Below are 13502 nucleotides of genomic sequence, written 5' to 3' on the forward strand. Positions count from 1 at the left end.
CATATAAAATATGTGACTTCAAATCGGTAGAAATGTTGAACGAATCGTGATACATGTTTTAAACAGAGGAGGGCGCTGTGTCTACAGGCGTAATCGGCTTTACCTGCACATCAGCGAGAGGTGGGACGGTTGCTAGATCGGATATGGTTGCGGCTGGAAGTTAACGAGAATTATTTATATTATTTATTAAATTTCCCATTTATTGTATTTTATTAATGTCTCCTCCCACCCCATCCCCAAACCCAACTGTCACGGTAACAAAAAAACTTCAGTTGTACCGAGTATTATTTATGCTATCTATTAAATTACCCAATAAATTGTATTTTTTAATGCCTACCACCACCCCAACCATTACAGTACTGTAAAAATTTAATTATTGTTATACAGTATCATGAAAAATGCTACTATAGTTTATGTACATATCGCACTTCTGGCCGGCCGTGCATTCGATCTAGACTTTACCCAGACTAAATGACAGTGGTGAAGTGCGTCTGACAAAACACAAGCTGTGTGCAAATTGGCATATCCGCATGCTTTGAGTGCTAATGTTATTAACGCAAAAATTGCAATTTAGTTATTGCAGAAAAGATTTTGTTTTGTAAAAAAATTGTGTGCAGCATTTGAGAAAGTATGAAAGGGCACTTGTTCACCTTGAATTTGTCTCAAATAATTTTGTTAAAAATCGTGTACCGTATTGTGAATCGTATTGCATTGTGAGTCAGGTGAATTGTTACATTCCTAAACAAAAATAAAAATCTACTCCCTCTTTACTTACACTTAAGAAGTTCCAAACTTGTTTGAGTTTCTTTTTTTCTGCTGAACGCAAAAGAGGACATTTTGAGAATGCTGGAAACCAGTAACCCTTGAAATCCATGTTAGGAAAACAGTACTATGGAAGTCAATGGTTGCTGCTTTATAACAGTATCACTTTTTCGGTTCAAAAAAAGAAAGACCGATTGGAACAAGTGAAGGGTGAGTAAATGATCAAAGAATTGTTATTTTTCCACAAACCATCCCTTTAACCCACAATTTAAACCGTTTACGCTGAATTATGAAGCAGCACAACTGTTCATCAGCATTAAAATTTCTGAATAATTCGGAATAAATAACATTTTTTATTATGTTATTTAAATTGCAGTTATATTTCACAATGTTTTGCAATATATTCATTTTTGCTTTGAGACTTTGACAAAACGGAGAGAAAAAGCAAACAAGTAAAACAGTACTAAAAATCTCCAGTTCCTGATTGATTTCTGCACGTTTAACAGAGACACATCGTCTGCCATCATCAGTCACTCTCCCAGCAGCAGCTACGACACTTCAGTGGAGGCTCGAATCCAGAAGGAGGAGGAGGAGATCCTGATGGCCAACCGCCGCTGCCTGGACATGGAGAGCCGGATCAAAAACCTGCACGCTCAGATCATTGAGAAGGACGCCATGATCAAGGTCCTGCACCAGCGCTCGCGGAAAGAACCCGCTAGCAAGCTGGACGCTCCGGCCATGAGGCCCTCCAAATCATTAATGTCCATCGCCACGGGCACCGGTGGCTCCAGTGGCTCTGGCCTGCTGTCTCACTCTCTGGGGCTCAGCGGCAGCAGCCCGATCACGGAGGAGCGCAGGGAAGATCGCAGCTGGAAGGGCAGTTTGGGTACGTGATGTACTGTTCTAATTGACTACCCTTTCATTTTGTTGGGGGATGTTTTTGCCCCATTGACTTCCATTGTAACCACATTTTTGATGCATTCTTGATTATTGGGGGTTTTACCAGTTGGGAAGAGGTACAATTTTAAATTTTTACTGTTGAACATCTGTTCGCACCATTGAACCTTTAGATAGGCCTGTGCAAAAAAATTTTCTGACTTTTATATGGAATTCTATGGAGTAAAACAACAAATTATCGATTAAATGACTGTTTACTACATTCTGAGAGCTAAGCTGCTGATTTGTTTGTTTTTCGTCATTCTGATTTGCTCCTCTTCACGTTTCAGGTGTTCTGCTGGGTCCAGAGTTTCGAGGAGACTCTCTGAGAACAGAGTCCATTTCCTCTTCTCCGTCTCCAGTCCTGCCCTCCACCCCGATGCCCCTCGCCACACACTCAAAGACAGGCAGCAGAGACAGCTGTACGCAGACAGAGAAGAGCCAGGAGAGCAGCAAACCCAGCACACCCGCCCTGCAGAGCGTCCCGGGACCCAGCCGAATCAGCAGCCCCAGCCCCGTCTACATACCAGACCGCATCGCTGGTACATATCTCACACACGTTACACACCATCAACCTGATGTTTGTCATTCAAGTTCATTTTCACTTTATCTTTGCATTGCAACCAATGAATAGAACCAGCCGCAGAGAAAGTGTTTTAAATATATAGTTAAATAATATTAGTAATAATGAATCTTTTTTTAACTATATTGTTTAATTAATACATCATAAAATGCAATTAAGCATAAGATGCAATTCATGTATGCCTTAGCTTGAACACACTTGATGAGCATGTCATTGATTATTTTAGATTTATTTTTAGAAGGATATTTTGTAGTTTAGCATAATCTACTTTTATTTATTTTTGTAAAAATGTAACAAGTGCAATTTGGTTTAAAAAAGGACATATTTTAAAAAGTAGTGCCTCCTTTATATGTCATTTTTATTAACAATGCATTACAGTGCACATATTGTACATGTATATACAAGTTTTAGTTATATCCAAAAATATGTTTTTGACACTTCTACTACCCAATAATCCAGGTTTAATATTCCACCTCAATAGAAGTTTTGCAACAACTTATATTATTTTAAATACATATTAAAAAACCTGATAAATTACTTAAAATACCCTATAATGTAGTATGATTTAAAAGCCATTGCTAGTTCATGCTGTAAAATATCCAGCAAAAACTGGAAAAAATTGGTACAAATGATTACAATTTGAAAAATGAAACATTAACCTTAAAATTGCCCTTTTAAAAATCACAATAAAAGCAAAGTTATTATTACGGTGGCCGGGAAGTGCAAAATAACATTACAAAGTGTGAAACCCTTTAAGAAGCTCGAAACAAATATACATTTTGAAAAACATTTTTACCTATCATAAGACACAATTACATTGGAAAAACGATTTTACCAAGGATGAAACAAATTTACATTTTAGCAAAAAAATTAACAAGACACTAAACACATTTACCAGTCCTGAAATAAATTTACAATTACAGATTCTTTACGGAAAGGGAACGTACCACACATCGGAAGTGACGTGGAATATTATTTTATAGTAAAAAAAAAAAACGAACAAAAAAAAAAAAACGAAAACTAGAATTGAAAAATCATTTTCGTTAACTGAAATAAAAATAAAAGTTTTTTTTTTTTTAAACTAGAACTAACTTAAACTGTATTGTGTACTAACAAAACTAACTAAAATTATAGCCAAAACGTCCTTAATTTTCTTCTTTGCAAATGTATTTAATACAAAAGCCTACTGTATGTCTATTAGAAGTAAATCTATTTACTTTGCGCTGTCAGGTGTTTGACCTGTACGGCATTTCAGAGTCTGTAAGCCGGTTCTCCTCCAGTCAGGCCACACTGTTGTTCCCGCGGGTGAAAAAATTAGCCGACATGACAGCAGCACGGTGACAGCATTAAATACAGAGACTTACAGAAGCACATTTGTGCCCAATAATGGGTTTTATTTCTGTATTAGTGATTGCAAACAAATCGTTCTTTTAAACCGGGCCTTCTAAGTGAACCAGTTGAACTATTTCACCAAATCGAGCTGAATCATTTGAAATGATTTGCATCTCCAGTAAGCAGTCTTATCCTCAAACTACTTACTTTTCATCATGCCTAATACTCCCTTCTGTCTCGAAATAAACCAATGTATACTGTTATTCAGTTATTAGAACAGTACACTGAGATAAGATTTGAGAAGTGGTGAATCGATAATACTGCGCATGCGCGATTCAGCAGATGTATGCGTGAGAAAGTGGATTTTTGGCGTGAGAATACTATCAAAAGCGTAAGTCTCACGCCGAATGTGTGAGAGTTGCCAGCCCTGTGTAAGAAACTTTTCAGATCATGGTGGTTTCAACTGACTGAAATTATGATTGCTTGCTACTTAATTTGGTATGTTGAGTTCTAACATTGGAGGATTGTCACAAAAGGTCTTGTTCCTGTTAAAGAGAACTTCTCATCACTGCTGTGTATCTAGCCTCAGAAGCAGCCTTGCACTCAAATTTTACTTAAGGCAGCTATCTTCTGGGCTGTTGTATTTGAATTTAAGGATAGGTAGATGGTAGTGGTAGATATTAGTGTTCTTGTGTCCTCTGAATACATGTTTTAAAAAAATTATCTTTGGTTGAGTTTTATTATACAATCTTTATTCTAATGATTTTGAATATTGCACCTAACAAATATCTTTACTTACAAAAACTACAGAAACTAGTAAATCTGCCTCTAAAAACTGAAACTAATGAAAAATTCTAAACTATTATAACCTTGCAATGAAGTTGTGTAGGTGGACATGGGGGTGTTCTTGAATTTGAACTTTTGTTGAGGAACACGAAGATGGAGGATACATTTCTAAGCTCTTTCAGTCACACTTTATTTTAAAGGGCCACGGAACCCTCCTGTGTCAGCAGGGTGTTTTCACACCTCTAGTTTTAAAAAAGTCATGAAAGTGGGTGTGTCCAGCTCTGTTTAGGTGGTTGGGGGAGGGAAAGAGGGAAGGTTTTGCATAAAAATGTGAGTTTCCGTTTGGACACACACTGATTTTCACAGAGGCAAAACAAACACAGACAGAGGAGAGAAATACAGTTACTATGTTTACATGGACATCAGTAATCAAATTATTTGCCAAATTCTTTATTTGTCAACTTTAACTGCAGTTTGGCACTTTCATTTAGGAACATTTCATGCATGCCCCCCATGACAAACGTGATATTGGATGCGAGGAACTGCTGAAAGAGTGTAGTTTTAATGATACCGCACAGCGAATGGGAGAAAAAAAACTCCTCTGCATTTCTCTGTAACTTGGATGCACTTAGTAGGTAGTGTTAAAAAGCTGTGTTGTGTAGACTATCCTGTCACAAAATGCGGCGAAAATCCTACACAACGGTAATACTGTAGTTTGATTAAGGTGTTTACATGTTTACATTCGCAGAGCAGCATTTACAGCGAATCTTTTAGTCTATAATATTGTAGTATAATATTGCAGTGATATTAACGTACTGTAAACTTAGTAACTAAATCATTTTGACCAAGGAATGTCTTTAAAAACTGAAAGATTACTGCTGACGATATGAACTAACTTGGCCATCTGAATAAACAAACAAAGAACACTGATCACACACACTTACCAAATCTGTAGAAACAGGACAATTAACACCAACTAGAGCCGAGTCATTTTTAAAAGTAGACAGGCAGCAAAACCGGATTTCACCATTTTCAGATGCGAAAAGCTCTCAGCTACACACATATTTCAGTCGCATGCATTGTAATCCATACGTGAGTCCAGCTGCGCTCTCATAGCGGGGATATGAAAACAAAACCTTCGTTGCAGCACATTTATAAACACAATCTGATGATCAGTGTCTCCAAATTCTTGTTCTTCCACTTGTTTTGGCAACACAACGTGGCGTCTCTCTGCTGTCTGAACGCTCCGAAGCCATCATGCATATTAATGAAGTTGCACCTATTCACAATAGAGCGCGCTGATTGGTTTGAATCAAATCTTTCTCATGAATTAATGTTGCTCACTCAGAGACATCACGATGTACTTGCAGGTACAGACATCCACTCTCCATGCTGGATTACACACAAGGATCTCATAGCCGTGACGTTGCTTCAAAAATTTGTTTCAAACCGGAAGAACGAATTTGCTCAAAATAACCCAAAACCAACCAATTTTCACTTTTTAGTGAAATATATGTGTCCTAATAGTGTTTATAGCAGCGTGTGATACATATATGACTGTCAACATCTCAAAAAATGTGTTTTGGTGTTTCGTGACCTTTTAAAGGGCACCTATGGTAAAAAAATCTACTTTTCAAGCTGTTTGGACAGACATATGTGTAGATGTATTGTATAGACCGTCATATTGAGGTGATATAAACAGACCCAGTCCTTTTTTTTTCAATTTAACAACATAAAAACAGTGGACCAATTGGAGCGGTTTTCAGACCGACCGCAACTAGATGTAGGAGTGCGGTCCCCTCGCTCACCAATATTGACAGGCGCACATCACCATATCCTAAGTTTGTTGTTTCATGTCCGCCATTTTCAGTGTGTGAGTTAAAGCGATGTCACTACAGCCTAGTTCACACTACAGGATTTTAAGCCTGATTTGGGCCCGATTTGGAAGTTCGCCAACGGATCGGGCTGTGATCGGGAAGAAATCTGCGGGTGCTCGGTGCTCGCCAGTCTTTATGTGTGAACTACTAAACAACCCATCAAAGAGGCTCACTGAAGTGTCGCCGACACCTTGCAGACGGAAATCCAACATCTAGCATGCTGAATATTCCAGAGCAGTCGGCCAACTCGACCCCACGTGCGGTCAGATGTAGTGACAAGCTGCAGCCAATGAGAGAGCATATCAGCTTGAGCTGAATGGCCGTGTGCTCAGGAGATCAACAGAAACATCTGTGATTAGCCAGAATGGGCATCGATGCACTCGCTTCATTCTGCATTAACATGGACACGAGAGTAGGCTATATTAACAGGGGAACTAGAAGTCTGTAACTATTAGAATTACTGGTCATTCTGACCGTTCTCATATAAAACGTCATGTTGTCACATCATATTTAGATTCAAAGCTTCTATTGGGATATTAAAATTAAGCTCTGAATGTCTGTCATCATATTTGATGACACCATTACCCTAAAAATATAATCTTTTTTGGTAATACAGCCTATAAATATGTAGTTAAGATACTAGAAGACGCAAAGGTCTGGGGCTCGCTTTTATTTTCACTTTCAAACAGGAGCTATTTCCCGGCACAAAATATGCTGTTTTGAAAGATATATCTGAAGTAAATTTATGTTTTTGCTATCAGAAAGTTATGTTTATTTTAGCAGGAAGTTGCTAGGCAAAAAAATGCACGCATATTTAAAGTCACAGTGAAAAGTAGCAGACATGTATTGCAGTCATGTTGACCAATATGGCAATTAAAGGTAGAAATGCTCAGTTCTTTACGGTTTAGTAATTAAAAAAATAACAGTGTTAGAATGAAATACACAGATATTTTATTATAAATATGTTAGTTTTATTTCAAAGGGTTATTAAATTACAAAAATTAAATACTCTCTGCGTATCAATCCACTCAAACCTTGCAGATAAGCGATTGATCCGCTGATGCATCAGCTGACTGACGTTTATAAATGCTTTCTTGAAAGCTTGAAACGCTGTCAGTAATGTAATGAGCATACAAGCAGTGTTCAGCTTTTTCCGACGACTCCTCCCTCAACATTTCATTGGCTGTGGTTTGGTAGCTTGACTGAGCTGAGTTGTTGTCAGATCTTGTAGTGTGTGACCCCCCCTCTTGTGGATCATTTACGTAGTGTCGCATAGTGTGAACACCGCAGAGATTAAGACACAAAATCAAGTCATGTAGTGTGAACAGCACAGGGATCTGCCGATGTTTAAAATCCTGTAGTGTGATCTAGGCTTAATGCAGAATTCAGACTGCATAATTTTAGCCCCGATTTTGACTCGCTGACAGGTTTTGAGAAATTGCCGACAAATGCCTGAAATTACAAGCAAATCGGTGCTCGTTCACGTGAGTAACTATCACACAGTATGAACTATCAAAGACGCAATCTGAGAAAATCGCAGATGAGTCACCGACGTCCGCGAGAAATTTGGCGTGCTAAATATCTGGCTCTGTCTGCGATTCAAATCATGTCGTGTGCAAGTTTTGACTGAAAATACCATAGACGATTACCTACAGCCAATGAAATAGCAGTATCCACTAGCATGGGTACCTGCAGGCCATTGTCAGGTTGGGGGAAAAGTTAAAAGCGCTCATTTTCAGTTCATTTGGACCCAAGAAATGTAGGAAAAATTTGTGTAAAAAAACAGGAGCGTCCGTGTATGTTTGACGTGTCATGTGAGCAATATCACAACCGGGTCGAAAAAGAAAAAAGTTGAGGAGAAATTGCTAGTTCCCTTCAAACCCAGGTGAGCAAATATGTACATTTTCTACCCCATTAAATGCTTCTTTCTCACTATGTAGTTAATAACACAATTTACACTACATGTTTTTGTTTGTGAGACGTAGTTTGGACAAAGTTGTCAGCGATTCTCCTTTTGTAAAGTCATGCAGGGTGAAACTCCATGTCGCAGATCCATCTTTCAGTGTAAACAAAGCAGCGACCAAACACTAGCCCAGATAGTCATGCAGTATGAAAATATCCGTGACACAATTATTTTGAAAATCATGCAGTCTGAACTCGGCATAAGAAGATGAATGTGGAGCTGACTGTGTGTCACTTTGGGTATTTGTGTTTTTCCATTAAGTGCCACAACGAGTTAGCACATTTACTTTGCTGATGATAAAATCGTGAGTGAAAATCGTCCCAGTGTGCATGAGCCTTAACTATTCATTCAACTATGGAGAAACATTAACTAATTGCACGTACTTACTATATAATCTGGTTTAGAATGCAGATTAGTGGAATGTAACTATGCTGAATCTAATTGTAATAACTATAGTAAGTACACAATTTTATGTATCAAGAGCACCATAAAACATCTTTATCTTGGCTGTTATTGGTCATTCGTGTTTATGTTCTTGTATGTGTGCAGACGTGCCAGTGTTTCACAGCAGTACTTTAGAGAGGAGAGCACCGGTGCAGAGTCTTCCTCCAGCATCAGTGGCAGCACAGGACATGGACAGCGAAATGGTGGAAATCCTAATCTGATCACCTTGCTAAGCAGGTGAAGGACTCCACACACTCCTCGATCGTACATTTCACATCAGGATGTTTCTGAACAAACACACTGAAAGCCGACAACAAACAACAATCCTTTTTTTTTTTTTTTTACAGTATTGTCTGGTGGACGTTTTTTCCCAGACTCTCGGACCAAATTATTATTGTAATTCTTTTTTTACATTTATTGCACTACTTTTGTTTATTTTGGGTATGCAATTTGTCTGTATTTACAAATAATACAAAATGGCACTTGAGTATCTAACAAAATGGTGACTAGCCGAACAGTTGTTATGTGTAAATACTGCATCTGAATACTGTAAAACTGAATGTCGTATGGCTTTTTTATAATAAATTGTTGGGCGCAGCAAGTTTTGAAGAGCAATGGACCACCAGAAATTCACACAAGTGTCCAGAAGCTCACGTTTCTGTATGTGAAATTGTGTAAGTATGAGTGACCCAACTGGTTTTGGGTTTGTCTGTGTGAGATTCTCTAGGTTTTTCAATCTGAACTGTAGATTCCAGTAGAGCTCTGACACACCGGACTTCCCAGTTTTTTCCCAATTCCTCTCATCCGTTTCCTTTGTAGAAGACAAAATGGCTTCTTCTCCCAGTCTTATAGTTGCGTTTGAGTAAAGGAATCCATTTAAAAAGGACACATTATGTTTTAGAGCAGAGTCTAACCTAATTCAAGATTTCACATGCATAAATGAGAAGTTCTTTCTATGAAATCAGTGAACATCTATGAAACCCTCAGATTTCATGACTTTCATAATTTCAAGTGCTTTATAGTTTTCAGAGTTTTTCCCAAATGGCCTCTGGATGCAAGTTTGCGGGTGGTTTTTGGCTTGACGTCAATGTGATGTCTGTTCGATACGCGTGTTTTCATCTGGAACGTGTCACATTTAAAGTGTTTGCACGTCTGATCAACGTTCCTGTAATATTCCCTGGCAGACGCCATATCAACATTCAGCTGATTTACCTCCTGAATTGATGTGTTTGTCAGCCATAGGAGCTCTCGCAGTGGCTGTTCGCTGGCCTTTAGTATTTGTCGTTTATGTACAGACGAAAGTGCAAGTTTATGCTTTTTAAAGCAGGTCATCATTTCAAAGAAAAGCATCAGATGATTTATTCTTGCTGATTAAAATGGCATTTACAAAGCTGTTCACAACATTGAGGGCAGTATGAATGTTTTTAAATGCTCACAGGGGCTGCATTTAGATCATCACAAATAGTCAAACTAGTGACATCATGAAATATTTCTGTAAATTAAAACAAATTTAAATGATTATTTTCTATAAATATTCGCTGAATGTTTTGCATTGTTATTATGTTAGTTTCTGCAATTAATGTTACTTATAAATGGATGAAACTACATATGATGCAAACAACTTATTTAAAGAGTATTTTAAATAGTTTCTAATAGGATTGCCAAAATCTTCGACTTTACTAATCGATAATGACATTTTAAAAATGACCAATTCCCGGTAACATTTAAGTGCTGTTGAGCATGATCTTAAACACCTCTGTTTACCAGAGAAGGGAATAAACAGAGGTCGGAGCCAGCTCCAAATGGGCTGTTCAGTGCTGAATAGGTGGGACTTGATCTCCAAGTGGGCAGTACAAAACTCCTGGAGTTTAGATATATTTATTTAATGTCTTGTACACAACAGAGGCCAACCTATTGTGTTTTTAATGTCTACACCTACTCCAAACCTAAATGCAACCTCACAGTAATCTGTTGTTATATTACCACAATCCAAAACCCAAACTACTTGTTCTGCAGCAATACCTGCATACACAGATATGTGGACTCTGAAACATTTGAAAGCCACAACTAATGCTGATGGTACACTAGGCAACTTTATAGCAATGTTCCTGAAACCAGGTGAGACACAGGGCAAGTAATTAAAGCAAAAGTCTACAGATCTAATATTGTTGCCCATTTTTAATTGGAAAGTAGCCCAGCAACATCCATCACTCTCCAAAATTGCAATATTGTTCAAAATGTTGCCCTCTGTATCATCAGCATAACAGTTGATCGCACCAGTGTCCTTGTATCTTGGTGAAGCGATGAACTTCAGTGCCAGTCACAGTCATACCCGTTGAGCAGGTAAACAAGGACCATTTTATACCAATTCTCACTAGTGTCTATTACCTGTTTATTAGTAAGGTATTGGCTGTTTATTTGTACTTATAAAGTACATATATGACATTATACATCCTTAATCCAACAAACAACCCCAAATTTGCTAATAGCAGGAAATATACCTTAAAGGTATAGTGTGACCTAAATTTTAGCATCATAAAATTCAAGACCATCACATTTTAGCTCAAAGTACAAATTGTCTGCTTATTGATAATTAGTAATGTAGTAGTTGAGTTTAGGTAGGATTAGAAATATGGAATGAGATCATACTTTAAGTACTAATAAACAGTCATACATAATAATAATCATCATTATCAAATAATAATAAGCAAGTATGTAATTGTGAGAATTAGTACTAGTGTTACACAGGGTGTCTGTCAGTTTTACCAAGTTATATTTAAGACTTAAGACATTTTTATAACTATTATGAATAAAATTTTAGACTTATACGGATCTAAATGCTAAGAATTTTTTTAATATCCCAGTTGGCAAAGATTTTCCCTTGCCCCATTTAAAAAGTATTATAATTTAATAATACAATAATAATTTAATAATAAAAAAAATAGGTCAGGTCAGTATCCTCAGTAAATAAATGGAGAACTTTTAAACGAATGTTACTGTCAGGAAAGTAATGAAATGCTATTTTTAGATAAAGTTTTTTGAGATTGGGATTATTGGTGATTGTATGGGTGTTAATGGCCAAATTGGGTAGCTATACACAAACAAACGACAATTAAGACCTTAAATAAATAAAAGATTTAAGACCTAAAACACAATATTTAAGTAGATTTAAGACTTTTTAAGACCTAAAATTTAGCTTTTGAGATTTAAGACTTTTTAGGACCATGCTGACACCGAGTCAATACCTTTGACAACCCTAGTTTCTGCTTTAATATTCACAGACACTAGTCCACATCAGAGTTTGTTTGCGTATACAATCCCATATTTGATTTATTCATCTAAAATGTGATGAATTTTGAAATATTGCTAGTTCTTTTTTACACAAAATTATATATTTTATTACAATTTTACATCTTTTGATCAATTTAGTGCATCTCTGATGAATGAAAATAATAAAACACACATGCTATCCACAATCTTATGGACAGCTGAAACTTGGCGCTAAGTAAATTCTGCCCCCTGTAGGACACACAATCTATCACCGTTTAACCCTTTATAGGACATTCATTGGAAAAAACCCACTGGTGGTTATACTTTTGAAACCTCTGAACTTTTAGGACTTCAAAAAAAAAAATATTGCAACCAATGTCAAAGAAATTACCATATACTTCACCCGATAAAGGGTTAAAACCCAAGAAAGAGAAAGTTTCCGTTAGCATTCCAATGTGTCCTGACTTGAGCCAATCATCTGAGCCCGAAATGTCATGTGACTATTATATGCTGCCATTATATAATGATTAAAAAAATACAGGACTAGTATAGTAATAATATGATTCTACATAACCATTTCAGATTTACAGTTACCAGTAAATCCACATCTAAAAACCATTCAGATCTAAACATTTCACTGTAGTCAAATCAGTCATGAAAAATGGACCAAATTGAATTAATTTCCGAGTAATGAAGGATTTGAGCTCAGTCAGTCTCGGTTCTCGGTACTTGACATTTTCCACACAATCATTCTTTTATTGAGAGACATTTTTACCCCTCCTCTCCTTCCTGTCTTACTTTTTAAAATTAAATCTGAACATATCCAGGGTTGTTAGATCAGCCATTGTCAAAACCAACAGAGAGCTCGACTAATTTGGGCGCAAATGAAGACAATGGACCTAGGAGTGCATCGAGACCATGGTGGAATAAACATTACAACATTTTAACATCCAAAACACTGCAAACGGGTACTGTCCGCAATCAAATACACAGAAGAAAACAGTCAACGGTTGACGTCAGGCTAATCTGCTCATGTGAGTTGATATCAGTTTGTTCCACCTGAAGCTTGGTCTCGTTTCTCGATGGTCTTGCTACGTTAGATTGCAGTCGTTAAATGAAAATGAGTCATAGCCCATCTAAGGATGGTTTACGAGAATGTGGTTTTGTATTCTTGTTATTTGTATCTACTATTTTGTCCCATCGATGGGCATTTTATGTATTCTCGCAAGGAACGTTTTAGTATTTGTTTGATTCCAGTTTGTCACTCTAGTTGCTGCTTAATGTTATTACTGTACAATGATGATCCGTTTCAATTCAATAGTATTCATTTCTCATCTTCTCTCATGCAGACCGTGTATAAGGCTTTACTTTTTTCATTTGGTTTCAAGTCTGAAGTGTTTCAATACATTTTTGTTTTTGTTTTTTTGGTTAATTTAATTTTTTAATAAACTGATGCAATTGCGGTGTTTAGTTGTTTCTTTTGTCATGCATCGTGTGGAAAATGATCATCGTCCTCAATCTGATGGATTTGTTTTTGTTCAGATTTTTA

General features: G+C 37.0%; 1 protein-coding gene across 5 annotated transcripts in view; it reads left to right on the forward strand.

Moving 5' to 3' along the window:
- amot (angiomotin) overlaps nt 1-13419 on the forward strand; it is a 63870-nt gene extending 50451 nt beyond the window's left edge. For all 5 annotated transcript variants that reach the window (XM_056445836.1, XM_056445839.1, XM_056445835.1 and 2 more), the window contains 3 exons: nt 1269-1648; nt 1989-2240; nt 8789-13419. In XM_056445836.1, coding sequence (XP_056301811.1) covers nt 1269-1648; nt 1989-2240; nt 8789-8904 — 748 coding nt within the window. In that variant the 3' untranslated portion in view covers nt 8905-13419. The remainder of the gene's footprint in view (nt 1-1268; nt 1649-1988; nt 2241-8788) is intronic.
- Nucleotides 13420-13502: the final 83 nt, after the last annotated feature.

This window comes from Danio aesculapii, chromosome 21, assembly GCF_903798145.1.
Source record: "Danio aesculapii chromosome 21, fDanAes4.1, whole genome shotgun sequence".
Lineage (NCBI taxonomy): Eukaryota > Metazoa > Chordata > Actinopteri > Cypriniformes > Danionidae > Danio > Danio aesculapii.